Genomic DNA, 15,000 nt, shown 5'->3' with positions numbered 1-15,000 from the left:
AGAAACCAGCCTGCCCTCCCCCTTTCCTCTCCTCCTCCCCTCCCTAAGAAACCAGCTCAACCATAACAGCCATTTACTATTAATAAGCACAGCAGCCCACGCCTGCAGCAAGAAAGATTCATACGCCAATCTCATTTCACTGGGGTTCCAGGATCCTCAATGCACAGTCCTGTATATTGAACCCTAATGCAATCAGGAGATTCCCCACAGCAAATTTCTACATGTGCAGGACAGCACACAACGACATTCCAGAAATGACATGGATAAAGACTTCTCATCTTTTTAGCATTCCTACATTTTTCGGAGATCAACAGCTCATGTTTAATTGCTGAAAGCAATTTCGAACACAGGAAGAACATCAGCCAACAGTAATAAAAAACGCTAGTGCTTTCAAATGAGTTTATTTCCACAGAGAGAACATGGCTTTGTGTGTCACAATGTGAATTATCCACACTGCGCTACTAGAAATAAAAAGAACAATAATACAATGATGTACTAATGTGGCTTTGTGTCAATGCTTATGTTTATCTGAAGTGCAGGATCACACGTGGCATCCTGATCAACGCTGATTCACAGCAAGGGGCTTGTGTAAGCACTGTCTGCATGGAGCTGTCTGTGGTGCTGGACCTAAGAACCCTCTCTTCTCAAACACAGCCCTGCTGGGATGGGTGAATACAGAGTCCACTCTGAGCCACCTTATTCTGCCCTGTTTCCATCTGCCACTGGGGAAGCGCTTTCAAACCGGCCCTGTTTGTTTCCTCTGGCAGCAGACCAATGGAAAATTTAAACTAGGACTTCGTCAGCCCCAGCTGGGGTCAGTCTGGAGACTCCACCTAAAGACTATCAAACTTAGAATTCATAAAGTCCTTGTGAAAAGTGAACAACCTGGGAGTAAAAGCCTTGTAAATGCCTCTGCTTAACTGTCTTTCCCCAGCCACCTGTTAGTATCGCTCTGAAGTATGTAGAAAAGTCCTGTTGTGCTGCTTCTTCACTGAGCTGAATTCATTCTGCCTGCTCCTCTGTGTGGCTGACAGATGGCTGAGAAGTCAGTCCTGCTTGCAGTCAGCTCTGCAGCTCAAAAGAACAGCTTCCTGTGTGTCTGTGACTGGCACACATACGCTACCAAGCTGTTCGTTCTGGAGTACTGGTACCATGCATGCCCAAAGAGCTACTGATACACAACGAGAAGCTAGATTAGCTAGCTTCTCAAAGCTCATCAGCATTAACATCACCCAGTACACTTCAATTACTTACTCACATATTCCATTCAGAGGCTTACAGTCATATTGTGATTGGTGTTTAACACCACTGACAAACAAACAGAAAATTCCGCCTTCATTTTTGCTTAACAAAGCACACATACAAAAATAGTAATCGATCTTAAAAATATATAATTAAACAACATGTATGATTTATACGCATCCCTCTGCCTCCCCCAACTCCACCCCTGAAGCTACTCCCTTTATCAGTGCCCATGCTCACACAGCCCTCACTGCAGATCAGTGCCTGCGCTCACACAGCCCTCACTGCAGATCAGTGCCCATGCTCAGCCCCCACTGCAGATCAGTGCCCGCGCTCACACAGCCCTCACTGCAGATCAGTGCCCGTGCTCACAGAGCCCTCACTGCAGATCAGTGCCCGCGCTCACACAGCCCTCACTGCAGATCAGTGCCCGTGCTCACACAGCCCTCACTGCAGATCAGTGCCTGCGCTCACACAGCCCTCACTGCAGATCAGTGCCCGCGCTCAGCACAGCCCTCACTGCAGATCAGTGCCCGTGCTCACACAGCCCTCACTGCAGATCAGTGCCTGCGCTCACACAGCCCTCACTGCAGATCAGTGCCCATGCTCAGCCCCCACTGCAGATCAGTGCCCGCGCTCACACAGCCCTCACTGCAGATCAGTGCCCATGCTCAGCCCCCACTGCAGATCAGTGCCCGTGCTCACACAGCCCTCACTGCAGATCAGTGCCTGCGCTCACACAGCCCTCACTGCAGATCAGTGCCCATGCTCAGCCCCCACTGCAGATCAGTGCCCGCGCTCACACAGCCCTCACTGCAGATCAGTGCCCATGCTCAGCCCCCACTGCAGATCAGTGCCCGTGCTCACACAGCCCTCACTGCAGATCAGTGCCTGCGCTCACACAGCCCTCACTGCAGATCAGTGCCCATGCTCAGCCCTCACTGCAGATCAGTGCCCGCGCTCACACAGCCCTCACTGCAGATCAGTGCCCGCGCTCACACAGCCCTCACTGCAGATCAGTGCCCGCGCTCACACAGCCCTCACTGCAGATCAGTGCCCGTGCTCACACAGCCCTCACTGCAGATCAGTGCCCGTGCTCACACAGCCCTGGGCTGCACCATGTGTGTGACAGCAGGGTTATCAGAGTGCCAGGAGGGGATGAGGGCAGCTCATAGCAAGCAACCCAAGGGGGAGCACAGACCCTGCAACCTGGGCACTGCCCTCTCAAACTCTCAAACACTGGGCTCTGGTGTAAGGCTCTAAACAGCACCCAGAAATTAATCTCAGCACCCCAAAACTCACAAACCCATTCTAATGTGAACCTCTAATTTGCATGGTCTTCACTGATGTTAATAATACACCCAGGCAGGTGTAATATAGAGTTAAATGGCGCCAGTATTGCTAGCATTTAGATAATTAAAATAGACCAAGCCTATTTATATAAATGTGCACAGACCAAGCCACTGAGAAGAAGACATTGCAATACAATATGATGCAGTATTGTACAGTGGGATCCCTCTATCAGGACCATCAAAGACACTCACTAAAAATGCTCTGAAGAGTCCTGATGTAACTTCAGAGCCCGGCTGTTGCTATTCATTGAACTGTAATAGAGGGAGATCTCGAAGTTCAGAATGATAGGCAGTGGTCTAAATGTTGATGTTTCAGTACAAATCGTTTTGGGTTTCTTCTCATCACAGTCCCCTGGCAATCCTGGCACTTGACAGCCATCTTATCATGAACAGGATTCCCAAAACAAGAACAGTCGAGGAATTCAGGTTTTTCCCTTCTTTCTTTCTTTCTTTCGTCCTTTCTTTCTTTCTTCCAATAAGGAATGCTCTACTTGCTCCGGGCTAAACAGCTTTTTTATTCCCCGGATTCACAGAAATCCAACGCTGCTGAGAGGCACATGGGGAGGTTGTGTTCTGCCCGTTCTCTCTTTGCTTCAGATGATCTGACACAGCCCCTAATAGCTGCCCCTGGCTATGGGGACAGGGTGCCCACATCAAAGCACCATCGCCTCTGTAACACCCATCCCCGCCACCCCCCAAACCTCTGCGTCCCAGGCTCCTACTGGATTTGAACAATCACATTTATTTGTAATTGAATTCTTAGCTATACGGAACTTTAGAGAAAAGCTAATTTTGCGAACCACATATTCTCCTCCTGCAATAAGTTTTTATAAGTTAAATTTGTTGCTTCTGCGTTGATTTATTTAATTGGCATTTTTATATATTAAAACTCTATACTATGCCACAAAATGACATATTGATTATTACTTTTTTTTTTTTTTTTTTTATTAAACCAGCAACATCTTATCTCAAAATATGCTGCTACAGAAATCTCATGTGTGAGAGGTTACAGAGAGGATAGAAAGCGCGTCAAAGCTAAAGACGTTTTGTAATTTATCAACTTGAATTGTTCTGTGTTTGACTGAGTCTGTGTGTTGAACCCTGTACAATAAAAACGATCATGCAACGGTTTGCTTGTATTTTTGTTTTTGAGCATGCAGTCCAGACAGGAAGGTGATGTCAGACCCCCCCTTCTAAACCACGGCCCTTGAATTCCTCATCTTGATGCATAATGGTTTCCATGGTCACCACAGCCACGTTCTCTGGATGCTCTTGTGATCTGGGGGCGTCCAGCCTGAGTGGTTTATTTTGATCACACGTGACAAGCGTCTCTCTATTGTTATTTGAAACAATAAGAATGCAAGAGCAGGATGTTTGAGCTACTGCAAGGCATATTGCCCCAAGAAGCTAGAAAAGCCTTCTGCTGCCCACTGAAATGCATGCTTGTCACTTCTGCATGCAGAGTGCTGGCTGACGTGACCCAGTATTCCTGTACAACAGCTTGCCATAAACCGAAGCCTGGGGCAGCTTTCACATGCCACTAGCAGTCTGTCTGTTCAGTCCAGTTTCATTGTATATGAGAGAACTAATTAAAAGAAAAGGTTTATCTCTGAATCGCTCAGACTAGCTGGCCTGATTTATGCAAAGCTACACCGTTCTGTCATGGAAATATTGTCTTGTAAAAACAGGTAGAAGAAATGCAGCTGGTTAGCCTGCAGACGGGTATTCTTCATTTATTTATTTGATTTGCTGTTAAAATAGTGAGAGCCATTTAAATTCAAAGAGGGCACTAGCTGGCTTGTAGTTTTTTTTCTCATTTCTCAGTGTGTATAAGTAAATCCGAAAGGTGTTTGCGGAATTGCAAAAGCTAAATCTACTTGCAATTCCCCTTGAATATAACAATTAGCCTACAGCTGAGGGCCGGGGAACAAAGATTTCGGGTAGAGGAGGGGGTGGAGTCAGTGTGCATGGGAAGGGGGGGGGCTGACGGTCTCCAAGCACACAGGCCCTGAAGAATGTCAGATGTCTTGAAAGCTCCCTGCTCAAAGAATAACAATGCACAGTGCCTTAAAGCAGGCCTCTGCCCAGCTTTCTGAGACACTGGCTGCATACAAAAGGTGAGGGAGGAGCCAGGAGCAGAGGGGTGGTGACTCAACAGCCCGTCCAGCAATGAACACTGAAGCAGGAGATTACTGCTGTTGCATGCTGGATAGACACAATATGAAGGGTTAATGACAGCTGGTTTGTACTGTCAAACGACCACTCAAAGGAGAATGAGAAATACAAGCATGCACGGCACTAAGCAGATTCCTAAATGTCCAGCGTGGATTCGTATTCCCAGCTTCACTCTGAAATGGATGCCACTATTTGTTGTGCTTTGCCATCGGTAACAAGAACTTTTACAAAGCTCTGCAATGTGGTTTACCTAAATTCTGTGATGCTTTTGCTGCAGTAAGCTGCAATAAACTGTTATAAGGGGGCTCCATTGACAGCAGTAACCGTGAACATGTGCATTATGACTCTGCTTTGCCCGGTGCCTCAGAACCTCAGCTGCTGTGGACCCAGCTGCAGAACCCATCCCAGAGAGACTGATGCCTTACCCTGTTGCGCTACAACTCCAGCTCTCTTCAGCAGCGAAGCTTCCATGAATCCTATGCTGTGCCCGGCTGACAGACTGGATCTGCGGAGTGCTGAATGGAGCAGGCAGTGGGCGTAGGACTCTGGACAATTGCCTGGCTTTGATTCCAATTCCAAAACACAATTGATCCTGAAACAAATACTGAACCATGGCGCTGTAATGGATAACCACAGCGTCCCATCGCTTTTGATATGGCAAAATGTGATTGCTACCAACAGCTTTCTACCTGTCGCTGCTTTGCCATTGCTGATCTCCCCACGAATTATTTCCTCTCTTTTTCTAATTCCGATTCCAGGGAGCTGCGCTGATCACTGAAGCAGCGAGTGCCGTCGCTGCTGCTGCCTTTCAGGGAGACAAAGAGACTCCCGGCCCCCGGACTCCCTCGCCATAGCAACACTGTTTACACCAGGGAACGTTCACCAGGCTCCCAGAAGCTCGGTCTCTCTGATCCTCAAACACACTCGCTGTTGCACGCAGGCTGCAGCCTCCTCAGCATCTGACCCTGAGATTGCAGAACTCTTTACACTGCTGGCTAGACAATGGCAAAGGCAGACCATGATAATAAAGCAGAGCTGAGCAGAATTGTAATGCTCAAGAAAAGCACAACACCTGTCATTCACTATCCTTCAGTGTATCATGTATGCTTGAGATTGTGTTTGGGAAAGGCAATGTAAAATGAACAGGCAAGTTTGCAATGAGATGTTGTTGATTTTTGATCTCAAGCAGCTACGTGCATCCACACATGATTATCTATGATGACAGCGCTGCACAAAACAATCAATACCAAACTTCAAACTCTAAATGCCCAAATGATTAAACTGCCGGTAAACTCTAAATAAAATGCAATGTTCTACCTTTTTTTCCAAAGGCTACAGGCATCTTGACCATGTCGAATAACCGCCTCGTTCCGAGTGATATGACTTTCCATACACATCTCTAAAGGCTTTGTTCAGAACATCCTTTTTTGTTTATTTTTTAAATTTTTGTTATGAGTTGTCAATTATGTTGTGCATTTTTGCAGTTCCCCAGTTTGTGTTTTACTGCACTGTCGAATCTCAGGAGAGATTGTACCAGTGGTACTATTGTATTGTACTGTATTGTACTGTACTGTATTGTATTGTATGTTTCACTGTAAAGGCTGGCATTGCTTTGAGGCAAATACCCCAGGAATGTTTATATCAATTCTAACATAGCACTGTAGGGAGCATCAATCTGATAGGGTGAGGCGCTGGGTAATCAGTAGCTTTGGACGGCGTAGGATTTAAGACGGTGATTTACTCAGCCTGTGCTTGCCAGCCACACTGTAAAGGGCTCTCCTGCACTCATGCTGTGCTCCAGGGCAGGAGGTCAGGGTTTCAGAGCAGGAATCCAATCCAATCCTTTCAGAATGGAAAGAAGGACGGGTAAGGGGGTGGGGTGAGGGGATGGGGGGGTCTAGCTGATCTACCACGGGCCTTGCTGGGCAGGGCAGCCTCTTCATGATCCTAGCATTTTTCTTGACTGTAGAAACTCACTCACTCACATTGGTCTGCGATGTTTCAACAAGAATTGGAAATCTTTCAATGTTATTTCCCTTACCTACAGTACACAGAGGTATCCTTTACTCCACATCCACATTGCAACATGCACCCCTCGATATGGTGCTATCCTAGTCACGGGACAAGAGGCTGGACTAGCAAATACTAGAGTCTTCAGGGTACTTTGACACATGTCTGCTATTCAAACTCCTTGCAAAACTTTGATTGCATTGGATTTACACAATCAATTTACAGAAGGAAAACAACAGTTCAGATTTTGCCTGTGTTCATTGGTAAAAAATAAAAAGTGGAATCTCTGGGAGACACCACGATGAATGTGTATTGTGCAAACTGCCTGTACAGCCTATCCGAATAGCATTACAGCAAGGCAGTGGTGCTGCCCAGTACGCTACAGCGCTCACAGTGCTGCGTTCATTTACACACACACACACACACAGTGCAAGGTCTGCTAAAAAAAAAAACCTGACAGCTGAATTCAGATGAATGTTTTGTACGAATCAAGCAAGTACTGTAGCCTTATAATACAGGCTGAGCATAGCTTGTAATACAATAGCGATGTCATGTAATATGGACATGATAGATCTCGATGTCTCCCTGCCGTTTCCAAAGCTCTCATCAGCTCGGGACTTCAGTTACGATGCTGCTAGTTTTTTGTATTGGTTTCTGGGGAAGTCGCTGCTCATCAGTATGGCTCTTTGAACCCAAGTGTTGCGCAGCTTGGTTCTGAATATCGGGAACTCATTATTAATGCAAGACAGACGCGAATCGCACGCCTTCTGCTCTAACTGGAGAATGGATGAACTGGAATGAAGGCAGCAAAGCCGCGCTCTCTCAATCGAGCCTCACTGATAAACCACCGCATTGCATTTCTTTTTAATTTTTAGAACCGATTATATATTCTGTTGAGGAAAAGGGCAATTACTTCTGCTATGCAGCTCTCGTTTAATTAGCACTCAAATAACAACAGTGTTCTAGCAAGGCAAATCAATCGCCCGAGTCTATTCAAGATATACTGTACTTAATATTTATAATAACATACAACTAAAACTGTTATTCACTTTGCCATCGCTGGGTTGACTTTAATTATTACGCGCAACGACCCCTTTGTCTGGGTGCGAATAACTATGTGTTCTACTTTGCAAATGTTACAAAAAAAGACTCGAAAACGTATTAAATGTACAGTCTGACTGGGAAAGTTACTGCAATGCCGTTACTATCTGCACATTTATGACATGTTTATACGTGTTTGTTTCAGTCTGTCGGTCTGAATAAGCTGATGGTATCTGCTTTTGTGATTCGCATTGCAAATATACACACGTTGCCCAATCTGCAAAGTACTGCAGCAGTCTTAAAGCACTGTAGTTTACTATAAACGATACGAACGTCAGTAGCCTATACTATAGCAAATCATAGTGTTTGTACGCTACCGGTAATACAGTGTTTTTTGGTTTTTTTTAAAAACATTTATGGGTAGTATCCTATTGTGAATGTTATGGGATGCGGTTAGTTAGTAAGTAGAATTTCAAAAACAGTTCACAGAATAAAAGTTAGTCACAACTAACAAAATAATAATAATAATAATAATAATAATAATAATATAATAATAATAATAATAATAATAATAAATCTGAACTTTTACTATGTTTAAAATAACAATCTTACCTTGTGTAATTTCCACATCGCTCCCAGCGCCTTAACTTCGTGGCTGGAGTGCTTTCCTTCTTCCAGACACTGGTAACAGACTGGAATCTTGCACTGGACACAGTACATGCTGTGGTTCTCCAGTTCGTGCTCGGTACAAGTGGAGATTTTCCGGGGGCTAAGCCTGCGGCTCACCCGGCCCTGGGCTGGAGGTACCAGGTGGTGCTTGGCGAGCGGACCCCGCGGAGGGTGGCACCGCAGGCGGCACGGGTCGCAGTAGAAGACGTCGCACTGCTCGCACATTACCGTGGCCTCCTTGGGGCTCTTTTCGCACAACTGACACCTCAAGGCGGCCGCTTTGCTCTGCTGGTACCGATCGACCACTCCTTCCAGCACCCTGTTCTTGGGGAAACCGCGGAGCCCCCGGTCGTCCAGATTCAGGCTACGATGGCACTGCGGGCAGGTAATGCAGGAGTTGCGGGGGATGGAGGGAAAGGAGCCTGGTTGCAGAAGCAGGTGATGCTGGGGAGGGGGAGGAGGGACGGTTGGGGGGAAAACCCGCACCCCGTTCGGGGATTTCTGGCAAGGGGTAGTCGGGACACTAGCGAAGCCCCCGTACGAGCCGTAGCCGCTGTCCGCCTCGCTGTACAAGCTCATTTTATCCAAATCCAGGTAGTCATAATCCGAGACCCCCGAGCCAGAAGCCCGGCTACTCTGCGGAGATTCGGTGTCAGGGGTCTGGACTAAAATATTCCGGGCACACGCCAAGCAGATGTTGTGGGAGCATGGCAATATGATGGGTTCCCGGAACAGCGATCCGCAAACTGGGCATTTTAATTCTTCCTCCATTTCTTCCATAGGTGGTTGGGTTATTTTTTGCAGGTAAATAAAAACAGCCTACTTTGTAAGTGAGCAAGTTTATCAAACGTTGCAGTAAACCCGGGCAGTGGTTTAGCGTTAGCAAGCTGCAGCACACAGCACCCGGCTCGGCTGTCACAAGCTGACACCGGAGAGCGCTGTTATAGGGGCGACAATTGAATTGCTGCTGAATTGCCTCGCCCCTGCTTGGTAACGATTGGATAAGGAGGGTGTGAAGCGAGCTGTCATTGGATACTTTGTCTTTCTGTCTCGGTTAGAGACCCCCCTGTTTAGGTTGAGTTGCAAATAACTGTAACTGTAGCCACAAGGGGCATGAATCTAGGATGGGGGCGTGTGGTCCAGCCTCCTCTTTTGAGACTGGGGGGTATTTGGGACGCTTGGGAAAAACTGCTCTGAGCAGGGAATGTGGTGAAATGCGCAGTTGACACATTCCCTTATTTTGTTAGAGACGAGCAATACAGAATTTATCACTCGATATCATGTGTCTTTATTACTGTCCACAAGAAAAACACACATTTTTGATAGATGCATCAAACATACACAAACATATAAACAAACGACAGTCGATATTAATTGGAATGAATTGTCATACTGTATTCATTAACGATGATCTCATTAGCTGTATAAATACATTTAGACACATTAGCGTTTTAGCAAGTGGATTTTGGCAGCTGCTTGGTTTATTGCTTTCTCGTTAATTTTGATTGCATTGGACAAACAAACAGAAACCCTTGCGATATGTAAACAGGCTATCCTATCCTATGCTTGATCCTATCCTATCCTATCCTATGCTTGATCCTATCCTATCCTATCCTATGCTTGATCCTATCCTATCCTATCCTATGCTTGATCCTATCCTATCCTATCCTATGCTTGATCCTATCCTATCCTATCCTATCCTATCCTATCCTATGCTTGATCCTATCCTATCCTATCCTATGCTTGATCCTATCCTATCCTATCCTATGCTTGATCCTATCCTATCCTATCCTATGCTTGATCCGATCCTATCCTATCCTATGCTTGATTCGTTTGTTCTGCAGATGGGGTGCCGGTGCTGGTGTGTAGTCTGTAATATACTGTATTATCTCCCCATTGCAAGTCACTTTCAGTCATAATATCATCGTAATGGTGTGTAAGCACACATGCATTTACCAAAGTAACTGCTATGTAAATACATACTAATTAGGGACACAATGCAAACCTGATACGCGCTTATGTGGGGAATACTACGTTTCGACTAGAGGTATTTTCTGATCTCAGATAAAGACTTCTAGTCGAAACGTCAGTCCTATTAGCTTCTTCTCGTACTTCTCTCTATAGGATGCTTGCTTTCTACTAACAGAGAAGTTTGCTGTTACAAGTTTGTTCCCTCTCCTCGGTTATTCATTTCCGAAGAGCATTCTCAATCACTGCCTCGGCACAGGTACGGGCACCTCGGGTGAACCCGAGTCAAGGAGGCGTGGCTAATGGAGCTAACGGGTAATAACTAGCTGTGCAGAGGAGAGGTGAGGATTGAATGGGGCCAAGCGACTCACCCTGTGGGTTATATTACTGTATTTATTCCTACACACAGATAAATAATACTTTCATTAGCGGCATACTGTATATAGAAAAACAAACAACAGCATATGCCTTTAATTAGTTTTGAGGTTAATTGCACGCCCAAGCGTAATTAACAGCGTCATGTTAATGATGTAATACTTCCTGCTCGATGACGCATGAATGAAAGCGTTGTGAAGTCTCGAATCGCAGTCCGTGTGGCAGTGCCGTCAGGGCTGTGGGGTGTTTGTCAGGGTGCAGGACTAGCGGAGGTGTTCTGCAGCGCATCCTCCCTCCCGCTGCTGTGACATGCTGCCCACACACACGCGATTACTCACTGACTCTTACCAGCTTTCACTAGCGTCGCTTTAAACAGGGCATGCTGGTTTTGTAAAAACGAGTCAACATTAAAAACGAAAGAAAATGCAGCTATCATTAAACGTCTTCATTTTACGTCTCATTAGCTGCGTATTTATTTTTTCAGTAAGTCAGTGATCGTTGTGGGAAGAGCTAGTTCATGAGCTGGGTGCTATAGGGTTGAACACAGCCCCCGGCGATCTTACCTCCTCAAACTGTGGACACATTGGGACCGGGGCATCGCCAGGACGGATGTGGCCCTGGGCACAGGGAACCTGCGCTCCCCTGACAGCATGACTTACCCTATACACCACGTGGTCTTGCTTTTACCGGGTGAGCATTGACGTCATTGATGAAGACACGTCACAGAAACGTTTGCCATAGAATTAAGTTTATTTTAGAATTACTACATTACTGCCTTATCTCTTTAAGGAACAGCATTCTTTCAAAATCATTAAAGACACTCTCTCATCTGAACAAGAAGAGTTTCTATAGCAACTCAATAGCAACTTACTAGAGATACCAAAATGCAGTTTGAGTATATTTTACATTGGTCCTTAAGCGGCTGATGTACTGTACGTGTCACCTTTTCCAGTCAAGAGGCAGTTCATTCTGAGTGACAAATACAGGCACAGCGTGCTCCTCTGGAGACTGGTCTACAGAGAGTAGGAAGATTGTTCAGAAGAGAGAATGACGTTTTATGTAGCAGGCGTGTATGTAAATGGAAACGTGAGTCTCGTTTCTGCTTAATGAACCTTCCAGGAGATTGCCCACCCAGCCATTCTCACATTAGCCACGCATGTCTTCACAGAGTCCCATTGACGACGACTCAGAGACCTCACATTCCCACACACTCAACGCAAGTCATTGTCTACCGTCAGCATGAGGGCTGGATCACTGCAACAATCTGACCAATGCACAGGCAAGCACTGAACCATTTGATTAGTACAGCATCTCAGCAAGCACGAGGCAGTCACATGACTAAAAAAACCTTGTATGTTCTAGAGAGGGTGCAGGGAATTCCGATTTGATTTTGTGCCAGCAGTGGCCGATCCAAAGACCATCAAGATAGATTATTAAAATGTGTGGTGAGGTTTGGAAAATCAAAATCTGACAGCGCGTGCAAGCCATTACAGTCCAGTGTCTGTAAGCGTTATTAATACAAGCGCTCTACCAGTGACCTCCTGAGCCAGGCAGGAGTCCTGACAGGCTTCGTTCGTCTTTGACAGCTTCACTCGCCTCCACGCTGGAGCAGCTGGGAGTGCCTGCATTGCACTGGGAGTCAGAGATCAAGCCGCAGCTCAGCAGAGTGAGCCAGCTACTGGCCTGTTCCTCTGCTCTGTATGGTTACCCACACCTCTCTGTGCTGCTGTACGCTCACGTCAACACCCTTTCTGATTAGTGCGAGAGGAGGCTGCCATGGCAACCAGCCCATCTGCCAGCAAAAGAGTTCCAAAAAAAACGTTTTGATGCAATGAAACAAAAACTGTCATTTCTCAATACAGTTGTGTTTGTTTTTTTCATTTCAGCTGAAAGAGAGGCCCTGTTCTTTTACTGTTCAGTTGTGTAATTCTGTTACTCACCGGAAAGCAGGTTTGTTTAAGGCTGGTTTAGTAGCAGTTTCATTCCTGTGTGTGAACTAGCTCCTAAAGGGCTCCTCGGTGCATCTCTGCAGATCATTACTGAATTCTATATGAATATATCATCTTCTGTAGTAAGCAGTGCCATTTGCTTTGTTAATATGATATTTATCGGTCTGTTTGAAAGAAACACACAACACAATAAGTGTCTGGTGGTTTCAATGTTAGGAGAGGAAGCCCACACTTCTCTCCAGGATGTGTGTCTGTGTTGCTTATAGATCCTGGGGTCAATTCCCCCTCACTGTACCGAGAGGGGAGGGGGGGGACACAAGGGAAGACGTGCCCAAAACAATGCATAGATAAATAAACAACTAACTAAATAAATACACAAATACATGAATAATGAAAATATTGCAACAGACATGGAGAGGGACAGACTGGCTGGGTATCTGTACTGAGGACATGGAGAGGGACAGGCTGGCTGGGTATCTGTACTGTGGACTTGGAGATGGACAGACTGGCAGGGTATCTCTACTGAGGACACGGAGAAAGAGAGGCTGGGCTGGGTATCTGTACTGAGGACATGGAGAGGGACAGGCTGGCTGGGTATCTGTACTGAGGACACGGAGATGGACAGGCTGGCAGGGTATCTGTACTGAGGACATGGAGAGGGAGAGGCTGGGCTGGGTATCTGTACTGAGGACACGGAGAGGGACAGGCTGGGCTGGGTATCTGTACTGAGGACACGGAGATGGACAGGCTGGCTGGGTATCTGTACTGTGGACATGGAGAGGGACAGGCTGGCTGGGTATCTGTACTGAGGACACAGAGAGGGACAGGCTGGCAGGGTATCTGTACTGAGGACACAGAGAAGGACAGGCTGGGCAGGGTATCTGTACTGAGGACACGGAGAGGGAGAGGCTGGGCTCTAGGGTATCTGTACTGAGGACACGGAGAGGGACAGGCTGGGCTGGGTATCTGTACTGAGGACACGGAGAGGGACAGGCTGGGCTGGGTATCTGTACTGAGGACATGGAGAGGGACAGGCTGGGCTGGGTATCTGTACTGAGGACATGGAGAGGGACAGGCTGGCTGGGTATCTGTACTGAGGACATGGAGAGGGACAGGTTGGCAGGGTATTTGTACTGAGGACACGGAGAGGGAGAGGCTGGGCTGGGTATCTGTACTGAGGACACGGAGAGGGACAGGCTGGGCTGGGTATCTGTACTGAGGACACGGAGAGGGACAGGCTGGGCAGGGTATCTGTACTGAGGACACGGAGAGGGAGAGGCTGGGCTGGGTATCTGTACTGAGGACACGGAGAGGGACAGGCTGGCAGGGTATCTGTACTGAGGACACGGAGAGGGACAGGCTTGGCTGGGTATCTGTACTGAGGACACGGAGAGGGACAGGCTGGGCTGGGTATCTGTACTGAGGACACGGAGAGGGACAGGCTGGGCTGGGTATCTGTACTGAGGACACGGAGAGGGACAGGCTGGGCTGGGTATCTGTACTGAGGACACGGAGAGGGACAGGCTGGGCTGGGTATCTGTACTGAGGACACGGAGAGGGACAGGCTGGGCTGGGTATCTGTACTGAGGACACGGAGAGGGACACGTGGAATGGTGGGTGGGGGGAATCTTGAGGTGATCCAAAGCACACTCATGCAATTAAATATACAGGGAAGGGAAGACTTCAAGCCAGGACAATTGTTCACAATATTATTAACGCTTCCCAATGCTTCACTGTGCTTTATTACGCTTTGCTATGCTTTTACTAAGGGAAATTTAAAAGGACTTGCATTTTTGGAATGTTTTAAAAACTATAAGCAGGCATTATGCTTTTTTATTTTGTACAGTGGTGGATGCAGTGACAGGCAGACTATAGCAGCTCTGTGTGTGTGTGTGTGTGTGTGTGTGTGTGTGTGTGCATGCACAGCTGCTCTATCGCACCTCACCCAGCAGGGGTCGCTAATGGGCAGCGGCGGAGGGAAGCAGATTGGCCACAAGCGCGGTGTCTTCTATACAGAGGTGCCCGGAAGTCACGGGTCGCCCCTGAGACGGGTTCTACTGCCTACTCTGATCTCGACGGGGGCAGACGGTAGCCATGGCGACCAGCCAGTCCGAATTACAGTTTTTAAATTGGCACCATCTGCTTTCATATTCCTGCAGCACAAGGCACACTGGGGGCAGCTCCTCAGCACTTCACATGTCTAAGAAACACAGACCATT

The 15,000-nt window shown here is 47.1% G+C and overlaps 1 protein-coding gene across 4 annotated transcripts in view; it reads right to left on the bottom strand.

The window, feature by feature from the left end:
• LOC121323954 (E3 ubiquitin-protein ligase TRIM9) overlaps window positions 1-9,389 on the bottom strand; it is a 32,350-nt gene extending 22,961 nt beyond the window's left edge. For all 4 annotated transcript variants that reach the window (XM_041265298.1, XM_041265300.1, XM_041265299.1 and 1 more), the window contains exon 1: window positions 8,433-9,389. In XM_041265298.1, coding sequence (XP_041121232.1) covers window positions 8,433-9,269 — 837 coding nt within the window. In that variant the 5' untranslated portion in view covers window positions 9,270-9,389. The remainder of the gene's footprint in view (window positions 1-8,432) is intronic.
• Between the last annotated feature and the right edge of the window lie 5,611 nt (window positions 9,390-15,000).

This window comes from Polyodon spathula, chromosome 12, assembly GCF_017654505.1.
Source record: "Polyodon spathula isolate WHYD16114869_AA chromosome 12, ASM1765450v1, whole genome shotgun sequence".
Classification (NCBI taxonomy): Eukaryota; Metazoa; Chordata; class Actinopteri; order Acipenseriformes; family Polyodontidae; genus Polyodon; species Polyodon spathula.
This window is presented reverse-complemented; position numbering and strand designations above follow the sequence as displayed.